Raw genomic sequence first — 11661 nt, forward strand, 5'->3', positions numbered from 1 at the left:
CCGGCAGCCGGCCCGGCAGAGCCGCAGCTGTGCCCTCGGAGGCAGCTGAGCCCGTGCCCGGCTGAGGCGCCGTGTGCCGCCCGCCGCCCCGGCGCTGGGGACGCGGGTTCGGGGTGGGTGCCGTACCCGCCGGCGGCCCCTTTAAGCTGGGGGCGGTGCGGCGGCGCCCGCCATTTGCCGCCGCTGGGGCGCAGAAGGCTCGGGCAGCCGCCAGGCCTGCGCCTCCCCGGGGCCGGGACCGAGCCCAGGAGCTGCACCGGGAGCCTGCGGACCCTCCCCGGGCCCCCGCAGCCCGAGCGGCGGCGGCTGCCTCTGGCCACGCCTCCAGGGGCGGGGTCAGCTCAAAGCCACGCCTCCGGGGGCGGGGTCAGCTCAAAGCCACGCCCCCCGCGCCGCTGCCAGCCCTGCTGGGGCCAAGCCGGGCCCGGGGAGCCAGCGTCGCGGCCCCGGAACAGCGAGTGCCTGCGGCTCGGCCTGCGCTGGGCACTGAGCCCTAGGATGCAGCTGGTGTGGCTGGAAGAGCGCTCCAGAGACCGTCGAGTCCAAGCGTTACCCCTGCGCTGCCAGCTCACCATCAAACCGTGCCCCAGGCACCGCACCCGCAAGGCTTTCGAACCCCTCCGGCACTGCCCTGGGCAGCCTGGGTCAGGTCTTGACAACCCTTTTCGGGGAAGAAGTTGTTCCTCGTGTCCAACCTAAACCTCCCCCGCTGCAACTCGATGCCATTTCCTCCTGTCCTATCCGTCCCTTGGTTTAAGCTGCCATCTCAGCAGGCTGGAGCTTCCCGGTGGTCCCTGTTGTGCAGCCCTGGGTGCCTGTTTGGGCGTCGCCTCCTGCACCATAGCCGTGTGACATGGCCGGGGTGGAAAACAAGAGGACAGTGGCATGAGGCCCTTGCACAGACTCAGATGTGGGTCAGTCTCCAGGCTTGGACCAGCCGAACTGTTTTTATCCACCCCAGGCTCACACATCCAACCAGCCCTCGGGTGCTGAAGTGCTCAAGACCTCTCAGAACTGTTTCAGATGCCCAATTCCCTTCCAGACCTTCAGAGGCAGCTTGCAATGCCTCTGCCAAGCAGGGCCAGAGTTTCTTGCTCCTCTGGAGTTGCTCAAAGCAGCTGCAGCGTGGGAGAGATGCGCCCTTGCTTTCAGCAGCTACCTCCAGCCTTCGTCTTCCTCCTCGCTGCCTCTTGGCACAGAGCTGGTGCAAAGAAATGGGTTAATTAACAATGCAGTGGTGAGTCTACAGGCAGTATCCCGCTGGCTTCAACCTAAAAGTACATCAGTGCCTCATTAGTGGCTCTGTTTGCTAGCAGCCTCGTTCTGTAACAGGCGTGTGCCTAACAGGCTGCTCACGCACGCCCTGAGCCGCTCTGGGTGCCAGGAGATGCGTTACAGACCGATAGGTAGGAGGACCCTGGGCATCTTTGCCATGCCACCTTCTTGTTCCTGTGCCCAAACCATGAGCCACGCTGAGGATGCACTGCAGGAGGAGGAGGAGGAGGAGGAGGAGGAGATGCAAGCTGGAGTCAGCTCCTGCCCGCAGGCTGCTGCGGCGGCAGTGAGTTGGGGCTGCCCAGCTGGTTCCCCCTGCGCTTCAGCGGCACACCCGGGCGCGGTGCTCCCGGCAGCCTTGGGAATGTTGGAAGGAGCAGCCGAGCCATCAGTCCTTGCCGTAACCAAGCCGTGCTTTCCCACGGAGCTGGCTCGCCGGAGCAGAGCCTGTGTGGGGCCAGCCCGTCCCCGGCAGCACCGGGAGCGGGTGCCGAGGAGGTGGATGGACACCGGGCGTGCCGCGGTACTTTCCAGCCACCCCCGCAGCCTCCGGTCTTGCCGTAGCACTTGTGGCAGCTGTTGCCTCTCTGACCATTTTGGTGTTGGCAGGATCTGGGTGTCAGAGTGAAAGCTGCAGCAGCAACAGTTGCGCCTGGTGCAAGAGCTGGAAAAAGAGGGAGAAGAAAGGTTTGAAGCGTTTATATGAGCTGAGCCCCAAAGCTGCCTTGCACCTGCTGCCAGGACAGCAGGACCCACAGGCAGTAGCACAAGGACCTTTTCCTTTGTGCCCAGGGAGAGCTACCAGAGTCCTTCCACTGGCCTGGTTGTTTTAGCTTATGCAGAGCTTCACCAGCTTCCACAGCCCGTGCTCCCCCTGTGCCAACTCTGCCCTTCCTCTCCACCCGCAGTAGTGGTACCCTAGGTGCACCAAAGGCACTGACAGGCCCCCTCCCAGGGAGAGTCAGCAGGACACTGGTGACCTTGGGCTGGACCAACCAGCTTCCAGTAGGACAGTGGCCACGACCCTCGGTGGAAAAGAGGGAATAAAAGAGCATCTCCCTGGGATGTGGAGGCAAGGGGCTGGGGGATGTGATCAGCAGGAGAGGGGCTGCATGCATGTCCCCGAGGTGCTCCGGGCTGTGCTGTGCCAGGGCTGGAGCCAGCAATGACTCAGCAGGAGCCTGCTGGGCTGCAGTGCCATGACCCTGGCCTGGGAGGCCTGGGAATGCTCCTGGCCAGGGTCAGAGCTGGACATCCCCCAACATGGAGGCTGTGAGTGGTTGCAGCACCCCAGTGCAGCCCTAGGTTTTGGGATGCAACCTGCCATCCATGGCAAGCTCTGCTGCTGGCATCCACATCCCACCAGCTCCCTGCAAAGCCGTGCTGCTGGGATTTGGGGATTTGAAATCACACACACACCCTCTCTTGCTGAAGACTACCACGCTGGCAAGCTGCCCATGACAGATCCTGGCACAAATGCCACCTGTGAGCATAGCCCTGCTCAGCAGTGAAGGGTTAAGCACCAGGCCAGTAACTGGGCAGCTATCAGGAGCTTTCCTCTCTTCCTTCTCCTTGCCAAGGTTTAAATTTAGTCCCTGCCTGAACCCGGACAACTCGGGCATCAGGTTGCTGCGGGGCTGGCAGCGCCAGGGAGCACCTGCTACTGCTGATTCACTGCAAAAGTCCCCCTGAAAGCCGGGACTGAGCTTCAGCGTGGCTGTCAGAGCCAGCAAGCTGCAGAGACACACACCCCCCACCCCGGCTCCCCGGGCTCTGCCGGAGACTCTGGCCACTTGCTTTGAGTCCCCTCCCAAAAAAGGCAACGAGAAGCCGATTATCACTCGGCTCTTGTGAGTCCCGCTGTTGCTCGGTGCCTGGTTTAATTTCAAGCCTTGGGTTTGCTCCTGGCCACCCGTGATGAGTTTTGGGGGAGGTACTGCTTCGAGCAGGGTTGTCTGGGGGGAGGGCCCCGATGTGGGAACATGCCATCCCTGCAGCGAGGCAGGCAGAGGTGCTGGGAAAGGGGCAGTGGCAGGCACGGAGCAACAGCCCGGGGCACGGCCCTGCCCTCTGCACTGAGGATGGAATGTCCCCAGAGGGGTCTGCGGGTCCCCCAGCCCCATGGCAGCCCAGCCCACCGCACCAGGAGTCACAGCCTGGCTGTCCCTGTGGGGCACAGGGACGCCTTGGCACCTCGCCTGCAACTCTGGGGAACAGGGGCGTGGGGTGAGAGGGCAGTGCTGGCAGCCCCCCGGCAGACCCCTCAAGCCGGGGGTGGCGGTGACATCCCTGCAATGCTCTTGGCATCGCCTCCCCGGGGCTGGCTCTCGCTGAGGTCCATGTGATCGAGGGGCTGCTCCGTGCCGGCGCTGGGTCCAGCCGCCGCCGCGACGGCGGCGCAGGCAGAAGGTCGAGTCAGCGGCCCCGGCGGAGTGGCCCCGGCACCGAGGTGGGTCCTCCAGCACCAGCCGGCACCCCCTGGGCTCATAATGCCTCGCGGGAAGAGGGACGCCGTCCTGCTGTCCCACCCTGAGCTGCCCGTCACCGATGGCGAGGGTCCCCGCAGCGGCGTCGAGGGCCGGAGGTCCACGTCGGAGGAGGAAGGCCACCTCCCCGGCCACCTCCCTGGCCTCCCCCGCGACGACCTCGCCAAGAGCATGTCGGGCTCCTCCGTCTCCTCCTACCACTCTGCCCTATGCTCCGATGGGACCGAGACCTTCAAGGACTGCCTGGAGTTCCTGGACGAGGAGGCGCCGGTGCCGCGGGACGCGGGGCAGAGGGGCAGCCGTGCTGAGGGGACTGCCCCGGGACGCTGGGCAGTGGCGGGGGGCCCCAGCGTCCCCCCGCCGCCCGTCCCCCTCGCCCGCCCGCGGCAGGCTCAGCTGTCCGTCGCGGCTAAGAATAGCCCAGCGCTGGGACAGGGGGGCAGGATAGGTCCCCTCGGCGGGGACCGGCAACCTGCCACGGCTGCCACCACCGCCAGCAGAGAGCTGCCTCCGCCTCCGCCGCCCGAGGGGATGCTCGGAGGGGCACCCAGCGATTCGGACGAGGCGGACGGCGAAGTGCGGGCACTGACAGCCAGGGCTTTCCGCAGCCTCTCAGGTCTTCCCGGGGCCCATCTCGACATGTGCAGCTCCCACACCTCCTCCAGCCTCTCCAACTCGCTGTCGGAGGACGGTGGGCGGCCGCGGCGGTGGCCGGTGGACAGCGGTGAGCCTCGGGGCACGGCAGCAGCCCTCCACGGTAGGGTGGGATGGCCCTTCCCCGCCGGCGTGGACGGGGAGCTGCTAGGCTTGCTGGGGAAGGAGCAGTTTGAGTGTGTGGATGTCGAGTTGGAGAGCGGCGAGGCCAGGAAAGGCTACTGCAAGAAGAGGACTGTCCCTAAGCGCCAGATCCTGCTGAAGAGGAAGGAGAGGAAGGAGACAAGTTTTGGGCCCAGGGGGGACATCTCAGTCCCCCAGCCTCTGCCCCCCACCAGGAAGGACCCCCTCAGCAAGGGCAGGGCCATCGGAGAGGACTTTAAGCTCAACTACAAGCAGTTCATGAAGACAGCATCCCTGGACACCAACGCCGACAAGACGAGAGCAGCCTCTTGCCTGGTGAAAAACGTCCTCGCCAAGAAGATGCAGTACGAGCAGATGATCAAGATGGAGCAGAAGGGGCTGCGGGGCAGCTCGACCTCTTCGGGGCCGTCTTCCACTGGCACCGACCTGCTAGGGGATGGCCTGGAGGGCAAGTCCAGCTCGCTCTCTCGCTCAGACTGCAGCTTCTCAGCCGAAGACTTACGGGGCAGTGGGATGCTGACAGCTGCGGCGGACACAGCGACTGTGGGGGACTCCATCACCACGCATCCCGCCAAGGGAGTGGTGCTGAGTGAGGCGATGAGGGAGAACGTCTGCAAGCTGAAGAAGACCTTCAACGAGCTCAACGAGAGGATGAAGTATCAGGAGGTGCTGGAGGGCCACCGGCTGCCTGACGCTGATGAGGAACCGGAGTCGGAGAGGACTCGCTACCGGCGAGCACGCGCCTTGTTTGAAGCCCACTCCGGGGTGGGGAAGGCGCTGGATGTTGCCCCCAGGTTTGAGAGGGTGCCCAAGCCGTGGCCCAGCCTGAGGGAGAGAGCCATCTGCCCCAGTCACCCCCAACCCCCGCGCTGCGAGGCCAACAGCCGGGTGCTCCCCTCCATGCCATCACGCCATCTCTTCACCTCCCGGGCGCAGGACGTGAAGCTGCTGCCACAGAGCCAGCAAGAGGAGAAGCCACCGGTGGTGTCCCACCAGCTGCCCAACCCTGGCTCCAAATGCCGGGGGTCCCCACCAGCCCCTCCCCCTAAGCCAAAAGAGAAGGGGAAGGGCTGCATCCCGCAGCCCCGAGACGTGCGCAAGCTGGTGAAGAACAGCTACAGCCTCTGCTTCGGCACTGCCAGCTCCTCCCGTAGTACATCCCGTGGCACAGCCGGTGGCACCATGGCACCAGCCAGCAGTGGGGAGCCACCCCCAACCAGCCCTCTCGTCATCCACTGCACCTCGGTCCGACGCCAGGAGCCCGTGGCAGAGCTGGGGGATGAGGAGGTGCTGGCAGCCACCGGCCAAGAGCCAGCCCCGGCGTGTGCCGAGGGACCCACAAAGCTCCCCAGCAGCCAAGCCTCTCCCACTCAGGGCTCCCCTGTCAACATCACGAGGGTCCAGGCCACACGGAGAGGGGTGGCCGCTGCGGAGGGACCACCGGCATCGCCCCCACGCCGGGAGCGGAGCGAGCTCAGGGTGCCGCCAAGGGCAGCGGCAGCCGAGGGGGTGCCCCACGTGGAGACCCACCTCCACGTCCTCGTGGGCCGGAGGTCCCCAGCCAGTGCGTCCTTCGGGGCCTCCGCAGCCCCCAGCCCAGCGGCGGGCAGGGAGGGCTCCCCGGCTCCGAGCAGCGCGGTGCTGCGGACGGAGAAGACTCTTCTCCTCCCACCATCTCCCTCGAGTCCCACGGAGGCAAAGGAGGGACGTGGCCGTGGCGGCACCGCAGCGCTCCAGGGTGCTGAGGAGCTTGAGTCCACTGTACAGCAGCGTAGCAGCAGCGACAGGAGGGACCCCCAGGGCGGACCCCCGGCCGGTGACATCGTGCACCCGCAGCCTGAGAAGCCAGCAGCAGGGAGAGCACCGCAGCCGCCCACCAGAGAGCAGAGGCAGAAGCAGCCAGTCAGCCAGCCGGCGTCCGCAGGGAGTGGTGGCTTCGCTGCTGGCACTGTCCCTGCCGCCACACTGCGAGCCGGGGAGGGTGGTGAAGGTGCCTCTGGCCAGCCGCCGGAGCAGAGGGAGGCCTGGGAGCGTTCGCCCAAGTGGCCTGCAGTCACCGAGCCGCAGCTTCCTTCTGCCCCGGCAGACACCTCCAACTACTTGGCAATTCCTGTGAAAGCTTCCAGATCCTCTCCCATGCCGAAGCTGCCCTTGGTCCCCAGCCCTGCCACTGCATCCTCTGGGACCTCTGCAGTCCCCAACACAGCCAGCACGCCCTTTGGGACCCCCTTGCTCCCCAGTCTAGCCAGCACATCCTCGGGGACCTCTGTAGTTCCTAACCCAGCTAGCATCTCCTCTGGGACCCCCTTGATCCCCCATCCAGCTAGCATCTCCTCTGGGACCCCCTTGATCCCCCATCCAGCTAGCATCTCCTCTGGGACCCCCTTGATCCCCCATCCAGCCAGCATCTCCTCTGGGACCCCCTTGATCCCAAATGCAGCCACTGTGTCCTTTGGGAGCCCTTTGGTCCCCAGTCCATCCAACATGTCCTTTGGTAGCCCTTTTGTCCCCAACCCAGCCAGCATGTCTTTTGGGACCCCTTTGGTCCCCAACCCAACCAGTGTGTCCTTTGGGATATCTGCTGCCCCTAACCAGCCCACCAGCACATTGTTTGGGACCCCTATGGTCCCTAACATGACCAACTCACCCTTTGGCTATCCATCATCCAGCCTGGCCAGCACATCATTTGGGACCTCCTTGGTCTCCAATCCCACCACCAAATCTTTTGGGGCCCCTTTGATCCCCTACCCATCCAGTCCATCCTTTGGGACCCCTTTGGTCCCCAGTCCATCCTTCGGGAGCCCTTTGGTGCCCAATCCATCCAGTGCATCCTTTGGGTCCCCTTTGATCACCAACCCAATCCCCACTACCCTTAGGCACCCATCAGTCTCCAGCGTGGCCAGCTCATCTTTTGGGTCCCCTTTGGTCCCCAACCCAGCCAGTGTTCCACTGGGGACTGGTTTGCATCCCCTGCCCGGTGGGGAAGCACCTTGGAGCAAGCTCGGCCCTGAGCCCCCCCCTGCCCCAGCCCCCTGAGGGCCTGGTGACTGCGGAGCATCCACTGCTGCTGCCCTCAGCCCAGCCCCAGCCCCGCCTCGAGGACCCTGCCCACTTCCTAAGGAGGACCGACGGAGCCTCACCGAGCAGCAAGACCATGCCGAGCCCCACCAAAGCTTTCGCCCCCCACCTGCCCCCGCACCGGAGGATGCTCGTGGATCCCGACAGCGGGAAGTGCTACTACATGGAGCCGCCGCGGCAGCCCCAGCTGAAGACGCTCTATGACCCCGAGACCGGGCAGTACCTGGAGGTGCTCATCCCACCGGTGGCATCACACACGGGCCTTTACCAGGCTCCTTTCAACCCCCTGGTCATGGCCCCGGGTGTCTATGGTTCACCCCAAGTGCCCTACGGCAGCTTCCCAGGGCTCACGGCACCCCAAGCACCCTCTGCACCCTCTCCGGTGCGCCCTGACCAGCCAGCTGCAGAGAATCCCAGCTTCTCCGGGACCTTCAGCTCGGCTCCCAAGGGCGAGGGGCCGCCTGCTGCCGGGGGTCCTGACTGCGGCTACCTGGAGAGCCTGTACTACATCCCCACCGGCATGCGGGCCAGCCCCGGCCCCAGCCAGCCCCCTGCCCACGCCAGCCCCGCCGAGCCAGAGAAGGCACCGATGCTCCGGATGTGATGGCCCCTGGGGCTGTGCGGCGTGTCCCATCCCGAGCTGCTGCACTTTAACCCCCGAGTCAGCATCACCCTTGGCACAGCAGAGACCCCCCTGCCCGCGGCTGAGATGGTGAAGTGCTGTGGAGCAACGAGCACCGGTTGGACCTCACCAGCTCTTCGTGGGAATGGCCAGGAAAAGGATGTTTTCCACTGTGAGCATCTGGCAGCCCTGAAGGGGGCTGCAGCCATAGGCCCAGGGACCAGATGCATTGCATGGCCCCCACTTTCCTTGTACTACTGGATCCATCCCAAGGGTATCTGGGGCTGGTTGGCACAAGGGGATGATAACCTGACCACCACCAGCCCTTTCCCCGACACCCCCCCCACCCCCCCCGACCCCCTGCAGCCACGGATGCAGCACAGTCACCTTAAAATAGCAATAAAAACGCTGAGGCAGCATTAAAACCCTGCCTGTTCATCCTGCCTTGGTGTGCTCTGTAAAGGGGAGGGGGCTGAGGGACTCCCACAGCCCCTCCAGGAGAGCCAAGGGGCTGGAGCACTCAGACTCCACTGTCTGTCTGTCCTGGAGAGGCCACAGGATGAATCCAGGTCCTTGGGAGTGGGAGAGGGCTCTGCTGTCATCAGCAAGCCCTGAAACCCTACCCTGGAACTCCAAACCCTGCCCTGAGCCCCCAACTTCATCCCTTGAACCCCAGATCCCATTCCTGAACCTCAAACCTCAGCTTTGAGCCCCTAGCCTTGAACCCCAAGCTCCAGGCCTGAACCTCAGCCCTGAATCTCAAATCCCAAACCTGAGCACCATCCCTGAAGCCCAGACCCCAGCTCTGAACCTCAGCTCACAGCCCTTAAAGCTAATCCTGATCCTCAAACCTCAGCCCTCAGCTCATAGCCCTGAACCCCAAACATTCAGCTCCCATCCTTGAACCCTAAATCCCAGCTCAGAGCTCCAAACTCCATCCAAGAACCCCAGACTCTGTCTTTGAACCTCTGACCTCAGCCCTGAATTCCAAACTCCATCCCTGAGCCCCATCCCTGAGCTCTGAACCTTAATTATTAGCCCAGAACCCCAAGCTCCATCCTTGAACCTCAAAGTCAGCATTGAGCTCTCAGCTTTGAACCCCAAACTGTGTCACTGAACCCCGAACCCCAGCCCTGGGCCCCAGAATGCCACTCCGGGAGGCTACATACGATCCCCGGGATGATGTGGGTGGGGGAGGTGTTATGGGACTGAACGACACTGAAACCCTCCCGGAGTCGGTCAGGGTCACCCACCCCAACCTCCCACACCCCCAACCCTGACACCCCGGGGCCGCCCCAGCCGGATGCAGGTGCTGCGGCCGCGCATCAGCAGCCTCTCGCCAGCCCCGCGGGGGTTGTAGCCGGTGCCTGCCTCCGCCCCGCCACTTTCGGCATCGCGGCAGGATGCGGCCGGTGCTGGCGGCATGCCTGGTCCTGAGCCTGCTGGCAGGGACGGGGGCCGAAGAGCTGTGCGAGCCACCCCCCGCCGCCCCAGCCCGCTCCGTCTCAGCGCCCCAGCTCAGCCCCGAGGAGCGGCTCTCGCCTCACATGCCCGAAGCCCTGCGCTGCGACGCCTGCCACGCCATCGCCTTCCAGGTGGGGATCAGGGAGCTGGCACCCCAAAATGGGACTAGGGACACTTGTGGGGATGCTTTAGCTTGAGGGGGTGCTTCCGGTTCCCCTGCGGCACCCCCTGATGATTACCCGCCCCTGGCACACCACAAAAATCCCTTCAAGGCCAGCGAGCCCCTTGCAGCTATTCGCGGCCACACTGCCCTGTGCAGAAATGCTTCAGCCGCTGGGGCTGCAAGGGGGTGGGTACAGGCGCTGTCCCCTTTCAGGAGGGGGTCACAGGGAAGATGCCACCTTCACTGGGTGCTTGCTACCGTTTTTCACCCCAGATTGAGGAGCAGCTGCACAAGGCAGAGAGAAAGATGGGCAAGAAAGTGCTGAGCGAATCCGACTACATGGAGGTGCTGGAGAGGAGCTGCTCAAAGAGCTGGGAGAGGTGAGTGGGGTGTCCACAGGACCAGGATGTCCCTGGGGACAGGATTGTCCCAAGGGCTGAGGTTGTCCCTGGAAACAGGAATGTCCCGAGGGATGGGATATCCCCAGGGGCAGGGACATCTCCAGGGATGGAGGTGTCTCCAGGAACCAAGGTTTCACCACCCCTTGCCCCTCTACACAGCTACGGGGTGCAGGAGCTGGATGGGAAGAAGCGGCTGACGGGGCCAGGACTGCTGAGACAGGAGCCCATGAGTGTGGCAGTGATAGGAGGACCCTGGCCGGGACGGTAAGTTGGGAGATTTGGGAAGGAAGGGTGGTGCTGGGCACTGTCCCCTCGCCACCGTGGCAGGGGCATGCAGTGTGACCCACGCTTGTCTCCTCACAGGCTGTCAAAGATGTGCCTTGGCTACATGGGCGAGTGGGGCGAGGCGCAGATCTACGAGGCTCATCGGCGGGGCGCGGGCACCCTGCGGGAGCTGCTGTGCCACGGCGAGAAGGGGCCCTGTGCCAGCGGCAAGGCCGGGGGGCCAGCCCCACCCAAGGCGCTGCAGAACGAGCTGTAGCCCCGCCGCGGTTAATGCTTAATGCCCCAATGACCTTCGGAGCCGACTTCGTCCCCGGCCACAGCCGACACGTGTCGGGAGATGGGCACCATCCCGGCGTTGCCCACCGCCGACGTCGTGACCGGCCCTCGGCGCCCAGCGCGGCCGTGCCGGGAGGGTGCCGGTGGCGGCCGGAGCCCCGAGCCGCCGGACCCCCCGGGAGCCGGGCATTACTCTGTAACCCACCGGCTCTAATGTTTTACCAAGGCGGCGCTGGCGGCGGGAGTGCCCCGGGCCCGCGGGCAGTGCCAGCCCTAATTAAAGGAGTTAATAGCTGATCTGTCCCCAAGGCAGCGCTCCCTGGTTTCACAACTCGCAGCCAATGGCCGCCTCCCAGCCTGCCATCCCGCGCCGCGGCCGGGGTGACAGTGACTAAAGTCCTTCCCACTGCCATAAAACCCCCTGTGCGGTGACATCGCCGCCAGGGCCGCGCCGCCGGAGGATGGGGACTCGCTCGGGAGACCTGGCTCAGCCCCAGGTGAATGCAGCCTCTCTCTCTTTGTCCCCATCCCCATCCCTTTCTCGGCCGTACCCCGGGACAGTGGGGAGGGTGGCAGGTGGCTGCGGGTGCTGCCCCCAGTGATGGCCAGTTCGGGGCCGTGGTGCCCAGCTGGGTCTGGTAAAGGATGGGGTTAGGGGCTGCAGTGAAGTCTGGGGCCAAGGGCGCATGCCGTGATGCTGAGGCTGGGACTGGCAGTGCCATCTCGCTTGGCATCTGCAGGGTGATCCAGGCAGCCCAGAGTCAGTGAGGAGTCCCTTCCAGCCTCCCCTGGGGAGGGATCGGTGGGTGCGGG

The 11661-nt window shown here is 64.8% G+C and overlaps 2 protein-coding genes across 2 annotated transcripts; both read left to right on the plus strand.

Annotated features, from left to right (window-relative positions):
- The first annotated feature begins 3764 nt into the window (after positions 1–3764).
- Positions 3765–8241, plus strand: PROB1 (proline rich basic protein 1). The gene is given in 3 exon segments (XM_064162242.1): positions 3765–4505; positions 4560–7574; positions 7576–8241. Coding segments are annotated over 3 exon segments (4422 nt in total).
- A 1421-nt stretch (positions 8242–9662) lies between these two features.
- MZB1 (marginal zone B and B1 cell specific protein) lies at positions 9663–10853 on the plus strand. Its single transcript, XM_064162263.1, has 4 exons — positions 9663–9854; positions 10160–10266; positions 10447–10551; positions 10651–10853. Exons 1-4 carry the CDS (start codon positions 9663–9665, stop codon positions 10826–10828), a joined length of 582 nt encoding a protein of 193 aa, XP_064018333.1. The 3' UTR covers positions 10829–10853.
- The last annotated feature ends 808 nt before the right edge of the window (positions 10854–11661 follow it).

Source organism: Pogoniulus pusillus, chromosome 22, assembly GCF_015220805.1.
Source record: "Pogoniulus pusillus isolate bPogPus1 chromosome 22, bPogPus1.pri, whole genome shotgun sequence".
In the NCBI taxonomy this organism is placed as follows: Eukaryota; Metazoa; Chordata; class Aves; order Piciformes; family Lybiidae; genus Pogoniulus; species Pogoniulus pusillus.

Excerpts from the sequence above, each read along its gene's own strand:
- MZB1 (XM_064162263.1), top strand. The coding sequence starts at position 9,663 with ATGCGGCCGGTGCTGGCGGCATGCCTGGTCCTGAGCCTGCTGGCAGGG. Across the intron at positions 9,855-10,159 it reads GCCACGCCATCGCCTTCCAG|ATTGAGGAGCAGCTGCACAA; the intron begins GTGGGGATCAGG and ends TTTTCACCCCAG. Across the intron at positions 10,552-10,650 it reads GGAGGACCCTGGCCGGGACG|GCTGTCAAAGATGTGCCTTG; the intron begins GTAAGTTGGGAG and ends GTCTCCTCACAG.